The 14904-nt window shown below is 41.4% G+C and overlaps 1 protein-coding gene across 2 annotated transcripts in view; it reads left to right on the forward strand.

Moving 5' to 3' along the window:
* Positions 1-3968: 3968 nt before the first annotated feature.
* PDE4B (phosphodiesterase 4B) overlaps positions 3969-14904 on the forward strand; it is a gene marked incomplete at its 5' end in the record, with an annotated part of 202857 nt that continues 191921 nt past the window's right edge. For both annotated transcript variants that reach the window (XM_082483220.1, XM_082483221.1), the window contains 2 exons: positions 3969-4010; positions 6288-6523. In XM_082483220.1, the coding sequence (XP_082339346.1) occupies positions 3969-4010; positions 6288-6523 (278 nt within the window). The remainder of the gene's footprint in view (positions 4011-6287; positions 6524-14904) is intronic.

A 14904-nucleotide genomic window follows, 5' to 3' on the forward strand; every position in this document is an offset into this window, starting at 1 on the left:
AGAAGCGTGTAGGAAAAGCAAGCTTTATCACATGCACCCATGGAGTTTTATCCTCACCGCTGACCGTTGCCAGTTTTGAACCCTTCATAACCCTTTTGAACCATTCATACCTTCGCTGTAAAGCTTTATCACTCTGAAATCGCGGGGGTGTTTGCTGTCATTTTTGAAAAACACGGTCATCGAACACACAAAATTTGAGGTGGAAGAACTAGGTCAGCTTGGTGTAAAAAGAAGTCTCATACCTTACCTAGGATATATTCCAGCAAAATGGATTAGACCCAACTGCAGCACTGAGAGTACTTTTCTTTGTAGTCTAATATCAAATGCAAAGCCTTGCTGCTTTTAGGCATTTCCCTGTTACCCGCACTTAACCGGTCTGCTGGGATATAGATTCTTTTTTGAGAATTTGGGTAGTGGAGAGAAACTCTTTTCTTGTACCAAAAGATTGCATGAATTAGAGAATGTGCATGGGAAGAATTTTCCAGCAAGCCTCTTTGGAGTGGTTTTGGTGTTTTTTGTTGTTTTTTTTTTTTCCCCTAGATGTTCGTCCCAGGTGTCAGATCTTTTATGTAAAGACACGAGAAAAGAATGACTCAGATTTTAACAGTAATTTAGTCATGACTAACGGAAGTCTCAGATTTTCTCACTAGGCTGTTCAGAAATGCAATCCACATTGAATAAAATGTTTTTTATAATTATTCATATTCTGGTTAAACTTACTTTGACAAATTGATAAATATTTATAAAGGAAGGGAAGTTGTGGTATAAGAGGACTCCACAGAAAGAGGTTTCCACAGAAACAATCTGCTTGTCAGTTTGGTCCATCTCTCCATCTCTCGTCGAGTAGTGTTGATTCTGATCTTAAAATTCAGTGAAATTTAGAAGACAGTCTTAGGCTCTCATTCTTTCAGATTTTTTTTTTTCCCAGAGATGTTTTCCTGGATACTTATTTATGTGTGTGTTTATTTACTTATTTATTTATGTTGGTTTGTGAACTGATATATATTCAGGAGGGAGAAGAGTTTGTTAGTCCCACTGTGGGACACGCTGCAGTGTGAGCTCATTTGTGTTGGGCATCACAAAGTACGCAGCAACTTCTCAGACTTGTACTTTATTAAACACAAATCTGTAGTCTGCTTAGTTTTGCTGCTTAGGCAACTGCTTCCTTTTGTTTTTCCTATGATTTTTGTCTACATATTACAGCAAAATATGTGTTTATTGCTGGCAGCAAATAGTCATGCCATGTTATTCCTAGTCTGTGCACACATACTGCTGCTGTGATCTTCTCTACCTGCATGATATCTGGGGCAGTATCACCTAATTTGCTGTCCGCTGTCAGTTTTGGATTCTTTTTATAACAGGGCTTTTTAGTTTCTCCTAATTGTTGCAGATTGATAAAATTGTTGAACTTATTCTAGACTTTTGTTCTGATATTATAGTTTGACTTTAATGCTGCTAGTGGGGTAGTGACTCTTGGGTACAAAAGGAAAATGTTTGACAATGAGAACATCAGCCATCGGAATAATCTCCCCAGGGAAGTGGTGGATTCCCCAATGTTGGACACTTCTAAGATTGAGCTACACAGGATGCTGGGCCATCTCAAAGCCCAAAAGCCACCATGCTTTTGCCAAGAAAGGTTGGCCCGGATAGTCCTTGAGGTCCCTTCCAACCTGGGATTCTATGATTCTATGACTTTTCTCACTTTGAGCCTGCTCATCTAATTGTAATGTGGATCAGAAGCAAGGTAAGGTTTGCAGAGAGAAGTAACGTTGCCACACAACCGTGCTGCCAAGTGTCGGGTTTTTACTAGCAGTTCCACTGCTGTAATGTCTAAACCCACCCTCGTTGCTTCACTGGTGCATGTCTGTGGCCTGTTGTCGTAAGAAGAGGGTTCTTGATCAGGCCATAAATCTGTGTTTCCCACTGGCATGGGTCTGGTGACAGCCAGTGATGGGTGCCGAGAGGAGAGCAAGCCTGGGGGGGGGGGGGGGGGCGTTGCAGAGTTGTTTTCTGTCCTTTGTTCCTGGAGGGTCCTGTTCATCCTTTTGTGGAGTGCTTTAGGTGCTTTAGAAGACAAATCCTTCAGCTCTTTTCCAATGCTGCTTCGTAGACGATGACGCGTACAGCCCTGTGTGCTGGCACTTGTGCTGAAATGGCAGTGAGTTCTGTCTGGCATGGATCTGAGCGCTCCGAATGCTTTGGCTAGCGATGAAGGGATGTATGTGTGTTGGATGTATGAACCCTAAGGAAGTGAAAACAACCGGGGGTGCCTGTGCCACAGCCAGAACTGCAGGCAGACTCCACTACAGTGCTGGCGTTGTGTGTTAGTGTTTCGAGTTTGTCTTGTTCTCTTTCTCTTTCTCTCATTCTTTTTTTTTGCCTGGATTGATCTCGTTTAGAGGGGCGCAGGTTTGTTACAGCCCTTCTCTTATGCATGGAAGAGCAGTTGAGCAGTTGGCTCCTGGAGACCGTGACGTCCTTAGACCTCTGTCAGCAGAGGCACCGCTCTATATTCAGATGCTATGTCTGAGAGTTAGTGTGACTTTTTTTTCTTCAAGCTTTTTTGAGTTAAATCAGGAAAGGTGTAAGCTAAATAGCGTTTAACCTGGGCACGATGGTATTAAGCTGAATCTGAACCCTTGATAGCACAGTTTGTGGTGGCCATAAGTCAAGCTGAGCTTCTGCGCTTGGGCATTCGGTCTTCTGAATCCATTGTGGGGTGGGAACCAAAGAACATGTCCAATACCTGCTGCCGGGGCTTCAAACCTCACAGTAGCGGGGAGTGGTGCGGGCTGCCCGCTTTCTGGGACCCTGACTGCTGGTAGTGGCAGGGAAGAGAATTACCTGCCTAATTTTGATGCCACACCTGCTCCTCATGGGCTGGGTAGATGACCAGCGTCTGGCAGCCCTTTTTTGCCGTCAGTCTGAATTGCTTATTGCTCTCCTGAACTTGTGCTGCATGAACAGGTGATCTGAATACGGTTTAAAACCCCCAATTTCTCAGAGTGAACGTTGTGTTAGAAGACTAACATCAGCAAGCCTGAACCCATTGCACAGCTTTCTGTGGTGCTTTCAGCAGGGAAATTTATGAACAGTGGCCCTTCAGCAGTCTTCTACCTCGAAGATAATCCTTCCAAACAGGGGAGAAAATTTGTCAGCACACAAAGTGGCACTCCAGCTCTACCTCTTCTTTGGGGAAAGAAAAGAAAAAAACCCACAACCCTTGCTGTTCTCTCTATATAATCATGAATGTAGCTTTTTTTTATGAGCGCTAAATGCCCAGCAAGAAAGGGTAGGGGGCCTGGGAACACTCCAAGGGTTTTTTTTCCCATGTGCTGGTTTCCCCTGCTGCTCCAGCTGCTCGGCTGTGTTTCATTCCCCTTAGCGCTCTTGCGTAGTTCAAACTGGCTGCAGTGTCACCCTCTACAGAAGGCTGTAATTTAGTGGCTGAAGTGGTGTGTGCGTGCCAGTGTAATAATAAATAATGTTTGTGAGTTATGATTAAATCTTAGAATCGCATACAAGTGCAATTCCTTTTCTTCTATGAGAGACAGCTCAAGCCGTTCTTGGAGACCTTCTATACTGTACCTCTGAAAAAGGCTCATTTAAAGAAGAATTCGGCCCAAGTAGAACCTTTTAGCTTTGATTCTGTATTCCTAGACATGTTTCAGGTCTTGCTTAGACTGCAGAGCTTTGTGAATACTGGTTACTTTTAACATTATTTTACTAAATATTGAATTGTCCTCTCACTAATAGAGAGCTACACTTGCATAACATCTGCCGCCAAGTCTTTTATGGAAAAGGACAGTAAGTTATAAATCAGCTGTGATGTTAGCAGTTAGCTCCATAGTTAATTATCAAAACAATTTGTTATTCAAAAGTACAATTTTGTTTCTTTCAGGTTGCCCGTCTGAAGAAATTAGATTGAAGAAGAGTTTTTTGTAACGGGGCGCACTTTGATATCAATAATGAAGAAAAGCAGAAGTGTCATGACAGTAACTGCAGATGAGGTAAGTTTCTTCTAAAGGCATGTTTTATTTTTCCCAGTACTTCATGAAAATGAGATTAAAAGTTGGTTTTGTCTTATTTTGTAAGTATCAGCTGGTTTTGCTTCGCTTACTCATTGATTTCCTTAGAGTTGTTTGCAGCTCATCTAATAAGCAGAAAATAAGCCCTGCACATTTAAAAACAAACCAACCAACCCCCACACCATGAGAAGTTTAGAGGAGTCACATACAGAGCGTATACTTTACTGTTCTTTGGTCAGTGTGATGCTGGGAGGCAGCAGGGAACGTTTCTGTACCTTATGGAAGTTCCGTCTTTGTGCATGTGCTGTACTTGTGCACTTCTAAGCGTTTCAATGTCTCTCCCCGCTGTAGTTGCTGAACACCTAATGTGATGATGCAAGTGTTATTCTGTTACTACACTTGCTAATCATCATCATTATCTCCTATTAATTAAACTCCAGTTCCAATTCTCTGGAGAAATGTATCAGTTTGTAATGATGGCACGATAACCGCAGCCTTAATTGTCTTGTTTGTCACAGCTGGGGCTTGCCAAACATGGAAAACCATGTGGAATGTATATGAAAATACAGTGGAGGAGTGGAACCTAATAGTTAGTGTATCCTATAGCACTCCTTCAATAAATTGTTTCTTTTACACTCTTAGACCACGTGTTGCACTGCTTTATAGTCAGTTTGCCTGACCATGATGCCGTGTCCACGCAGTCCTTGCTGATGTTAATGAAAGCAGGCATCTGAAATCTAACAGGAAGCTGGAAAACTCTGCTCTACGCTTTTTAATTAATAACAAAAAAAATTAAATAGTCTTATAAAGATTATTAGTAAAGGCAGGTTAAGGCAGATCCTCCTATAGAAGACAGGCTTTCCTTTCTGGGGTTCCTAGGAGTATTTTTGACCTGATTTTGTGCTGTGAAAGGGTAGGGTTTGGACCACAGAAGATCTCTAGCATATTTTTGGAAGCATGGCATGCTGAGTATTTTAAAATTCTACCTAGGTCATTATGATGTTGATGCTTTCATAACTTCATGAATCTGCACCAGCATGCTTTATAGCACTTCAGGCTATAGTCAGGGAGTAGAGTAGCTGTGGACCATGTCGCTTCCTTTCTGGATGCTCATGGCTGTGGGATGGGCAAGCAAGTAGGGAAAGGTGAGAAAACTGGTAGTATGCCATTCTCCCATCAGTCTTGTCTTTCCTTCCTATGTTGAGAGTCCTTGCTGAAAGGTAAGAGAGTACCACAGGGTTGTTTACTTTAGTAATCTCATGACTATGGAGATCGTTACCATATTACCAGCTGTCCCTTGTGCTTTCACTGAGGTGAGGTAGATCCTTCTCCACTCAGTGGTGGACGCAGTGGTGGCTGTTCATAGGGAAAGTGAACCCAGGGCTTGGAAAGGTCTGAGAAGGGTGGACAGAGCAGGGCAGAGATCAAAATTCAGGAACAGGTAAAGAAGAGGAAAAACATAGAGGGGTCGCCATAGAGATATATATACACACAACTGTTACAGTAACCCTCCAGCTTCTACTGGTAGCTCATCAGGTGCAATAAAGAAATACTCACGTTTGTATTGGACAATTACATTTCACTAGCTAAATTCTCTAAATAAGACCAAAACTGACAATCTCCTTACAATGCTGTTCCTCTGTGGGAAAACTTCTGGCTTGGGCCTGAGAAGACCGACAGCTAGTTCTGAGATCGTGGTGATGTTTTTAAATAACAATCAGTAGAAAGTAGAAGAGGAAAAACTGCTTCCACTGATCAAAACCTTTTTTTGAGACTATTTCTGTTAGGAATGCCAGACATAGGGTATGGTATTGTAGCTGGGAGCTCTTCTCACTGAATAGCGCCTGGATAATTCAGGATGTGTCTAAGTCCAGTATTCTTGACACCTTTCTCTGTCTGGTGATTCACCAAAAAAGTGGCAAACTAGTATGTTTGTGCTGTGGAGAGAGTGATACTTAAGATGGATGTTGAGTAGAATGTTCTCTGAAAAAGTTCAAAATATCAAAGGTCACCGAAGTGACCTGGATTATTGAAATGTTCAATTAGATTAAAATTAGACGTTGAATTTAGCTTAGACAAGTTATGAGTAAATTTTCAAGTTCATTCATAACTTCATGTGGAGTCAGGCTCTGCCAAGATTTCATCACACAGTTATCTTTTCTGAGTGGCTATGACTGCAGAACAACAATTGAAGGTGTTTTATCCTTATAGAGGAAAACATTTGTTTGCAGAACTTCAGCGGCTTTTCTGTCTTTGCAGAATGCTCTGGATTACCTGGAGTGTGGGCTGAGCAAGTCCTACAGTACTTCCAGCCATGCTCTGGGCATAGACCTCTGGAGAGGGAGAAGGTGTTGTTCTGGTAATTTGCAGTTACCACCACTATCCCAAAGACAAACAGAAAGAGCAAGGACACCCGACAGAGACATTGTCTGCAGACCAACGACACTGCCTTTGTTGACACCTCCCAGCATTGCAATCACCACTTACCAAGACTGGTAGGTTATTTCCTTTTGCTATGAATCTCACGTAGATGTGTTTGGTTGTTTTTATTTTGGGGATTTTTGTTTGTTGATTTGGTTTGGGTTTTTTCTGGTTTTGGAATTGGTTCATATCTTTTGTTTTTGAAAGGCACTATATAATTATCTTGTATATATTAATCAGTATTGCTGATGTCTATCGGACGGTGTATCGTGGATATAAGTTTACAAATTGCCTTTTTTTTAAATTCTGTTTCTGTTAAAACCTCTTCTGTTCACTTTTTTTTGTTCATCTTAATGAAGTTTTTGTGTCGTAAATTCCGATCTTGGCCAGAGGATTTCTGTTACTAGCTTTCCGCCCACAGAAGAGTTCAGGATGGTGGTAGACTCTTCTACAACAGATTGAGGAAACAGGCTTTGGCTCTCTGGCTATTTCCTGTCCAAGTGTTAGAAGAAAGGCTTGGAAAAGCATTTGAATCTGATACTAAGCTCAAGAAAAGTCCCAAAGAAAGGATCAGGGAGCTGATTAAAAGGGGGTTGCTAAGAGGTGAGTTCTAAAAAAGAAACTGCATGTTAAGTGCTAAAACAAGAAAATTCATCTAGAGGGAGGAAGGGAAGACAAAGCCCCAAGTGTTCGCACATGGGAATTGCAATGGTGGATTTTAATGGCAAAGTAAGGTTAGATGTCCAGACTGTCATGTGAATCTTGAAATGGCGTTGCAATGCAACCTTTAAAGTACTCTCAACTTCAGTTTTCAAGTGTGCTTTAGATTTTAGTTTTTAAATGCTCCACTCTCAATTTCGTTTGCTGGCTGCAAGGCATTCATCATTTCCAAGTCTGAATCTGGTTTTACCTTCTGTTAAACTCGGCACTCTTCAGAGCTGGCATTTCAGTTTGCATTTGAACAATTATAGAGGACATTCTAAATTCATTTGTAAAAGCCCTTTAAAAACAGTTTTCCTATTGAAGACAGGATTTTTAAACTATGCACTTGAATAGATGAGATACAGAAATCGAATAGGAATTAGCAGGGGCTTTTGTTCAATTTTTGCATTTAGTTGCTGTGGATAAATTTCAGAAAAGGAGTTATCTAAATTCTGATGGGTTGTGAATTTTGACAATAAAAGGGTTGGTTTGCCTTTATGAGCATTTTACGAGTGTTCCCTTTCGTGTATCTGCAGCAATTTGTAATCTTGACTGCCAGACGATTGAGAGCCTATTTGTAGGGTGTGGTTTTAAGAATGAATTAGCTCTGGTCTTTGGATGTGTTTCAGACACGATTCAGGAAAATGCGAAGAATTGCAATGGATTTCTTATTAGTTTCCCTTGTAACACAAGGGGGCATTGCTGCTCCTCTCTTCCCTTATGGCAGAATCCATGTACGCTTATTGTGTTGCACAACATGTATTTTTCTTGAACGGCGTGCCAGTCAAAGAGAAAACACTTTTAACAGGTTACTGCTATTTCTTTACTGCTGTTAATCTCTTGTAAGTGAGCAGATAGCTGCCGACATCTCTGTTTTGCTTGAATCTATCGTATCCGTTTGCAGCCGTAGAGGGAGCTGGGAGCTGCTGGTTGGCGTGGCTGCCGTGCAGAGTGCTGTTCCGGCGCGTTGGTACGCCGCGTCGTGGCATCCCCTTCGCCTTTCTGACTTGGGCACTGGTTAGATTGACTGCTCTGACAGCTGGGCAGAAAATTGGTCTAATTTTTCCCATTCTCTGTTCAAGTTCTAGTCATCAAGGGCTTTTGAAGAGGTTAGCACTGTTCTCTACCCCGTGCCAGCAGCAATTTCCGGTGACTCGGGGCCTGACCACACTCTCAGGGAGCACAGTCATGGTTGAGATTTTTTTTGCGTAGGAGCGGTACAAGCGGGATCTGGTCCCTGAGCTGTTTGGGCTTCTATATTGTAGTTCAGTTCTGCATGACGTATACCCCAGAGGCAGATTATATTCGTGTAAGCCCGGTATGTGCCATTGTGTTGAAACAACTTTGGGATGATACGAGCATTAAGAGACTCAGTGAGTGGGAAATAAACCGATAGGAAAATTTCAGTGTATACAAATACAAAGTGATATATCTGAGCATGAAAGAATTGTAGCTGCAAAAGAGTATTACTGCTCAGGAGCAAAATCCTGGGTGTAAGTGCAATAAAGCTGCAAGTTCAGTGCTTATTAGTGGTCAAAAAAAGCAAATTTAATTCTTAAAGATTTGAAGGAAAATAGTAGTGGATAAAACATAGAACATCAGGACGGCATGGTAGGAATCCATTACTTGGTAAAAGGTTGCATATAGTGTACAGTTCTGGTTCTTCCTCTCAAAAAAGGGTATAGCAGAACTAAAAAGAGTTAAAGGCCTCTAAGATGATCAAACATACGGAACAGCTTCTGCACTGGGATTGACCAAGGAGGCTGGAAAAGACAGTTGAGGAAAGGGATAGAACCGAGTTCTTGCCAGTGGTAGTTCTTGCCAGACGTAGTTGATCTATTGCTTATTGTCCCTTCTGGTAGAAGTACCAGGGGCCATCACATAAATTGGTAATGGCAGGCGTGAAGCAGGTGCAAGGAGGTGGTTCTTTACACAGTTTCTAGATACGCTGTGGAGCTTTCTGCCGTAGGATACTGTAGATGCTAGAAGTTTGAGCAGGCTCAAGGGAAAGCTCAACAGATCCTCGGAGGAATAATCTCTTGTGATTTTCTTCTGAACACATAAAGCCCATCTCTTGTTCAGCTTCTGAACTGCAAGTTGTTTAGGACTGGGAAATGGTTGAGGAGAAGTATTGTATATGTTTGCCTTCTGTTCCTTTCTTTTCTATGCTTTTAATCTTTTGTGGGAGTCAAGATTATGAGCTAGAGGTACCATTGGCCTGACCAGTAAGACCATTCTTATGTTACAGGTCTGGGGGGGGGGGGGTTTCAACTCACTTTATGGGTAACTTTCCTTGGAGCTTTAATAAAAGTGCTTGAGGTCACAGACAGAAAATTAACAAGTTTTAAATTATCAGGAGGGAAAAAAGGGCTTTACATGTGAGGAGCCTAATGCCATTGAACAGTGTAAATCTCAAGAGTGGGACAGGAAAGAGGGTAGTGCTTGTGATAAGAGGATCCAACTCTTGGTTTTGTAGGATTATAGGGTAATTCAGGGTGGGAGGGACCTCGGGAGGTTTCTAGTCCAACCTCTTGCTGGCAGTGAGGTCATCTGTAAGGTCAGACCAGGTTGCTTAGGGGGTTTTATCTAGTCTGATCTTGAAAACGTCCAAGGATGGAGACTTCACATCCTCCTTGGGCAACCTGTTCTGCTGCGTGACTGTCCTCAACGCAGAAAAAAGTCTCTGTATGTCTGGTCAGAATCTCTCTTGATTTGTCTTCTGCCAGTTGTCCTGTGCTTCCCAGCGTTTTGATGGAAGGTAATGGCAGTGCGCTGTTGGACGTGTGGCATGTAGTCCACAAATCCACTCCGTTAATGCAGCACCGAATATTCAGGTTGCCCCGCTTTAGGCCCCTAACGTGATGTCTCAGGGCTACAGGTGTAATTCACTCAGTTTGTTCCTTGAGTTTAGCTCCAGGATGGAGAGGTTTCCTGACCTCTGTTTATGTTCCCGATGGTAGACAGTCTCCTTACAGCTTGTACAAGGTCAAGTTCATTGATGCTGTTACAGCGGTGGAGTTAGTGAATGGTGCAAAAGGAAACTCTTCACTGAAATTTAAAGGTAACTGGCCTTGGTCTAAGACATTGGGGTCTGCACAACTTAAACGCATAAGCAATGTAAGGTCCAGATCTAGGTTTTCTGTAAGATAGATCATCATAACTCTTATGTGTCCAATACAAACTGTTTAACATTCACTTAGTATGTGGGTTTTTTCCCTGAGGGTTCATAGAGATGCTTGGAGATGCTTTCTACAGGAGCTTCATAGGACTCGTTCAGAATTGTGTAGGTTTACCTGAGCTTTCTGTCATCTATTTCTGTGCACGTGAAACGCCAGACAGATGTGAAACACCTCATTATTATGACATGAAACATGATTCCTAGAAATAATGTCTTTATTTCATTTGTCTACTGTGCATAGTAGCTATCGTCTTTTTATGTAATGACTGTAACGTTGTGAACGAGCTTCCTAGCGATATCATGATGACAGTTAACTTTTCATGCTGATACGAGTTCCTCATTACACTGTTATATTTAGTGTATCTTCAGAAACACAAACAAAACTTCTGTAAGCGACATTGCCTCTTTTACTAGGGCAGGTTGGGTGGAAGTGGGGCTTTCTGTGGGCCTTTCATACTGAACAAAGAAGTCACTTCAGTTTGGGGGTTTGTTTGCTATTTGTACAAGCCATTGCAGTCTTTGTAGAAATTTATCATCTTAACTAGAAAAACAATAACAAAGTTTCTGGAGGGGCAGCGATAAATCAAAACGCGATCACTGGAGGATTGCTGTGAACTTTAAGGTGCAAAAGCTCTGCCTCTGTTGTGATTATTTCTCTTTTCTCCTGTTAACTTGATTAAATCCCTGTGGACGCTCTCACTGCATGTATTTTATGAGGGGCGATGGTTTCAAACTGGAAGAGGGGAGATTTAGATCAGATATTAGGAAGAAGTTTTTCCCTGTGCGGGCGGTGAGCCCCTGGCGCAGGGTGCCCCGAGAAGCTGTGGCTGCCCCATCCCTGGAGGTGTTCAAGGCCGGGTTGGACGGGGCTGGGAGCAACCTGGGCTGGGGGGGGGTGTCCCTGCCCGGGGCAGGGGGGTGGAACTGGATGATCTTCAAGGTCCCTTCCAACCTAAACCATTCTATGATTCTGTGATTTGGGGTGTGCATTCTGCTGAGCCATTCCTCCAGTTCTTCCATTTCCTGTTAGCACAAAACCTCCGCTACATGCTCGTTATTTCTCTTTTTGTTGCTGTGCTGGAATACGCTGGAATTCACTTTCTTCTGGATGGCTTATTTAGGCTCACTCTGATGCCCGTTGCTTCTAAGCATTTCACTGTTTGTGCTCTGTATTGAGCAAAATGGCAAATATCTCTGTTATCAAATGAGATTTCTAAACGCAAATCCTGGAGGAGAGTTTACGTATAATAATATATCTGTGGTTCTTCCTGGAGTAATTTAGGAAGTGCCACATCTGTGAAATACAGTGCTTCCCACTACTACCCATGCATCTTGCACAGCGCTCTGTGTTCCCAAGCTCTTTGCGAAACCTTACCTGTCAATGGAGAACATAGCCAGGTTATATTATAGCAGCTTCAGTACTTTGTTTTCTTTTAAAAATATTCTTCATTATTGGTTAGGGGGAAGTTGATTCTGTCATCACTGAAATGGTACAAAATTCAACCTGCAACATCAGCGCTCTGCTACAGACTATGTGCTAAGAAATTGTGGAAATTTAGCTGTTTCTAGGATTGCAGTAACTGTGGTTTGAAGAAAAAGAGTAACAGAGTTCAAATACAGAATGTTTTATTTGGGAGGAATAGAGGAAAGTAAGCCTACTGCTTCTGTAAGTAGTTTTTCTGCCACTTTTTTTTTTTTTTTTTTTTTTTTTTTTTTTTTCAGAAATCACCTTAAATTTAACTTCAGGGGTAATACAAAAGTGAGAACCGTGAGAGGGCGAGCCATGACTTAGATCAATATGTTAATTTAAGCTATGTGGGAACCTGAAAAATAAAGGTGCTACTGAGTTGTGGGTTTTTTTCCCTTATTGGAACTGTGTTTTCTGGAGACTGGTGCTGTTCTGGCGAGATCTGTAACCAGCAGAGAAATAATGGGCAGGCTGACTCCAAAGCAGTAACTCTAAGCCAGCTGCGATCTAATAATATTTTGTGTGAAAATAGCAAGGCAGTACACATACAAAATAGCTTTCATGAATCATGCAAGGGAAGAGATAGATAGGATATAGATCTTCAAGTGGCAATCTGAATGTAGAAGTCTTATAAGCTTCTTTTGCATGAATTTTGTCCTTATTTTCATAGAAGCTGTTAAAATGTTTTCCACAATCCCGCTCCATATTTTGTAACTAAAGCTTTGTGATAATAAATCCAGGCGAGAGGGAAGAATGAGGGTGTGAAGAATATATTTGTAGCTACACTTAGAGCCTCCAAAATAGTTCTTTTACCCTATTTTTTGATACTTACCAGCTCCTGGGTTAGGTTTGACAGCTAGCTTCTCATTTACACCACTTCTACCAATTTGACTCAGGTCTGTGGAGACATTTTGACAATTTGGCATCAGGTTTCTATGTTGAAATAAAAATTAAGTTCTATGATGAGTCCCAAAGTGAAAGGAGATAAAGGCCTTAAGAAATCTATTAAGAGTTTATATGTCTAATATTAAAGTGCAGTAAGGAGTGCACTTTTTCTGGGCGTAGAGATTCTGTTAAACATTTAGACTATGGTATTAAATGCTGTATTGAAATATGTGTGTTGCTAATTGTCCACTGCAAAAGCTACCGTGCTCTCCTGAGAGCAAAGCGAGAACTCACGAGGTTTGAAAGAAGTTGTCTGCTAACAGCTGGTCGCGATTTGAGTCACATTCTTGCCACTTACTAAAAAAATTAACCATTAGCCTGTCTTTACTTTTTAGGGTTTTTTTTTTTTTTTTTTTTTTTTTTTACAGCATTCATAATTAATCAGCAAACTGTAGTGTTCTGTGTGTCTGTGAGGTTGCTGTAATATTGGTAGGCATTTGCCGGTAAGCAGGTCTATAGCTTGTTTGCTCCTGAAAGAATTTCGTTGTGCGGGTTGGTGGGCAAAAATCTAAAAAGAAAATATTAAGGGATTGATCCTGTTTTCCATGTCCACCTGAAAATCTTCTTGAAGTTGGGGTATGCACAGAAGGCCGTGTGAGTGCGTCACCGCGTTGGGAAGCGTGCGTGTGCGGCGAGGGCTGGCGCGGGTATGTAGTGTCGATGCTATGCTTGTAGTACTGCGGGTTGTTCTCCAGATGGTGATCGTGGGCAGCAAGTTAGATGCAACATTAAAAACAAAACAACAAAAAAATTCAGCGTCATTTTGGGCAACTGAGTGTGAGACCAAACCTTTGGCAGAAATGCTGACTTTGGCTGGGGCCGGCTCGTAGCCGTCGTGAAGCTGTTAGGCTAGCAGTAATTAATTGGGGGATAGATCCGGAAAGTTAGAACGATAAAGGGGATGGAGATTTGCCTGGAGGATTAAAAAGGATAATAAAACTGCAGTCAGGCTAGTAAACTAAGCAGAAGGTAATATGCCCAGTCACTCCTTTTATATATTTGAAATCTGTAAATCCCATGGAATGAGAAGAAATGTTTGGGGTAATAGGAAGATTAAATAGGAACAGTGGGGTGAAAAACAGAAGTTCAGAAGGAGTAATGCTGTTTTGGAGAAGGGTGGGGCTTTTTTGTTTTGTTTTTGTTTTGCTTTTAAATGTTGATTCAGATTGTGGGATAATACCCTGTAAAATAGGTTGAAGTCTTATTTCTTAGATCATTTCAAATTAACTAGATAAGAGCTGAAGAAATATGCTGCAAGCCTGAAATAGAAAAAAAAAAAAAAAAAAGATGAGCTGGCTTCCCATAGGATGTGAAAAATAAAAACATAGCAGGAAAAAAAACAACCTTATAAAAACAAGTTTTTTGGTTTTATACCTATATTTTAAATTATTTAAATCATAGAATGGTTGAAGTTGGAAGGGACCTCTGGACATCATTTGGTCCAAAATGTTTATTATTCATATAAATCACATCAGGTTTTCTTGTAATAAAGCAGGATCAATTATTCTAATGGAACATGCTTCCTGTGTCTCAAAAGCATGTGTCACGAAATGTGGGGTATTTACTTACGTTGAAAATGGAGGTCAACTGTATTTGTCATACCATCTCATATTTTCTGTGGGGAAAATGGTTTTTAATTACACTGTGCTGTTTTTGGAAAATGTATATGATAGCTGAGTTTTGAAAATAAGGCTTACTATGATTTGTCCTAAGTTTCCTAACAAAAGGAAAGATGTAGAGAGTATTGAAGAGAGTTAGATCTGGAAATAGGATTTTGTGTGCTCAGTGATTTTGTTTGTTCTTCAGTAGGTAGAAATAAGTGGTGGATGTAGGGATGGCTCATGCCTGGTGCTGAACGCTGGAATTGGTAAGAGCTTGGAGTGCTGGGGACATCTTACAGTAGTCTCTGAAAAGCTGAAAATGTTCTGTTGCGAGATAGTTCTTACGTTGCCTACAGGTAGGTCATAAAAATTAAATAAAGATGTTCTATAAGGCTTAAATGTGTTTGGGTTCCCCAAGGTGGGAGATAGGGGCTGCTTGCCGAGTATGGGAAGAGGAAACTCCTTGATTTTGTTGTCGGTGTTGCCCCTCCCACCTTCGTTTAACACCTCACAAAGACATGGAGGCGGAAATGTAGATAGCGATATAATCTAGAGAAAAGT

Source organism: Vanellus vanellus, assembly GCF_965231255.1.
Source record: "Vanellus vanellus genome assembly, chromosome: 5".
Taxonomy (NCBI): Eukaryota; Metazoa; Chordata; class Aves; order Charadriiformes; family Charadriidae; genus Vanellus; species Vanellus vanellus.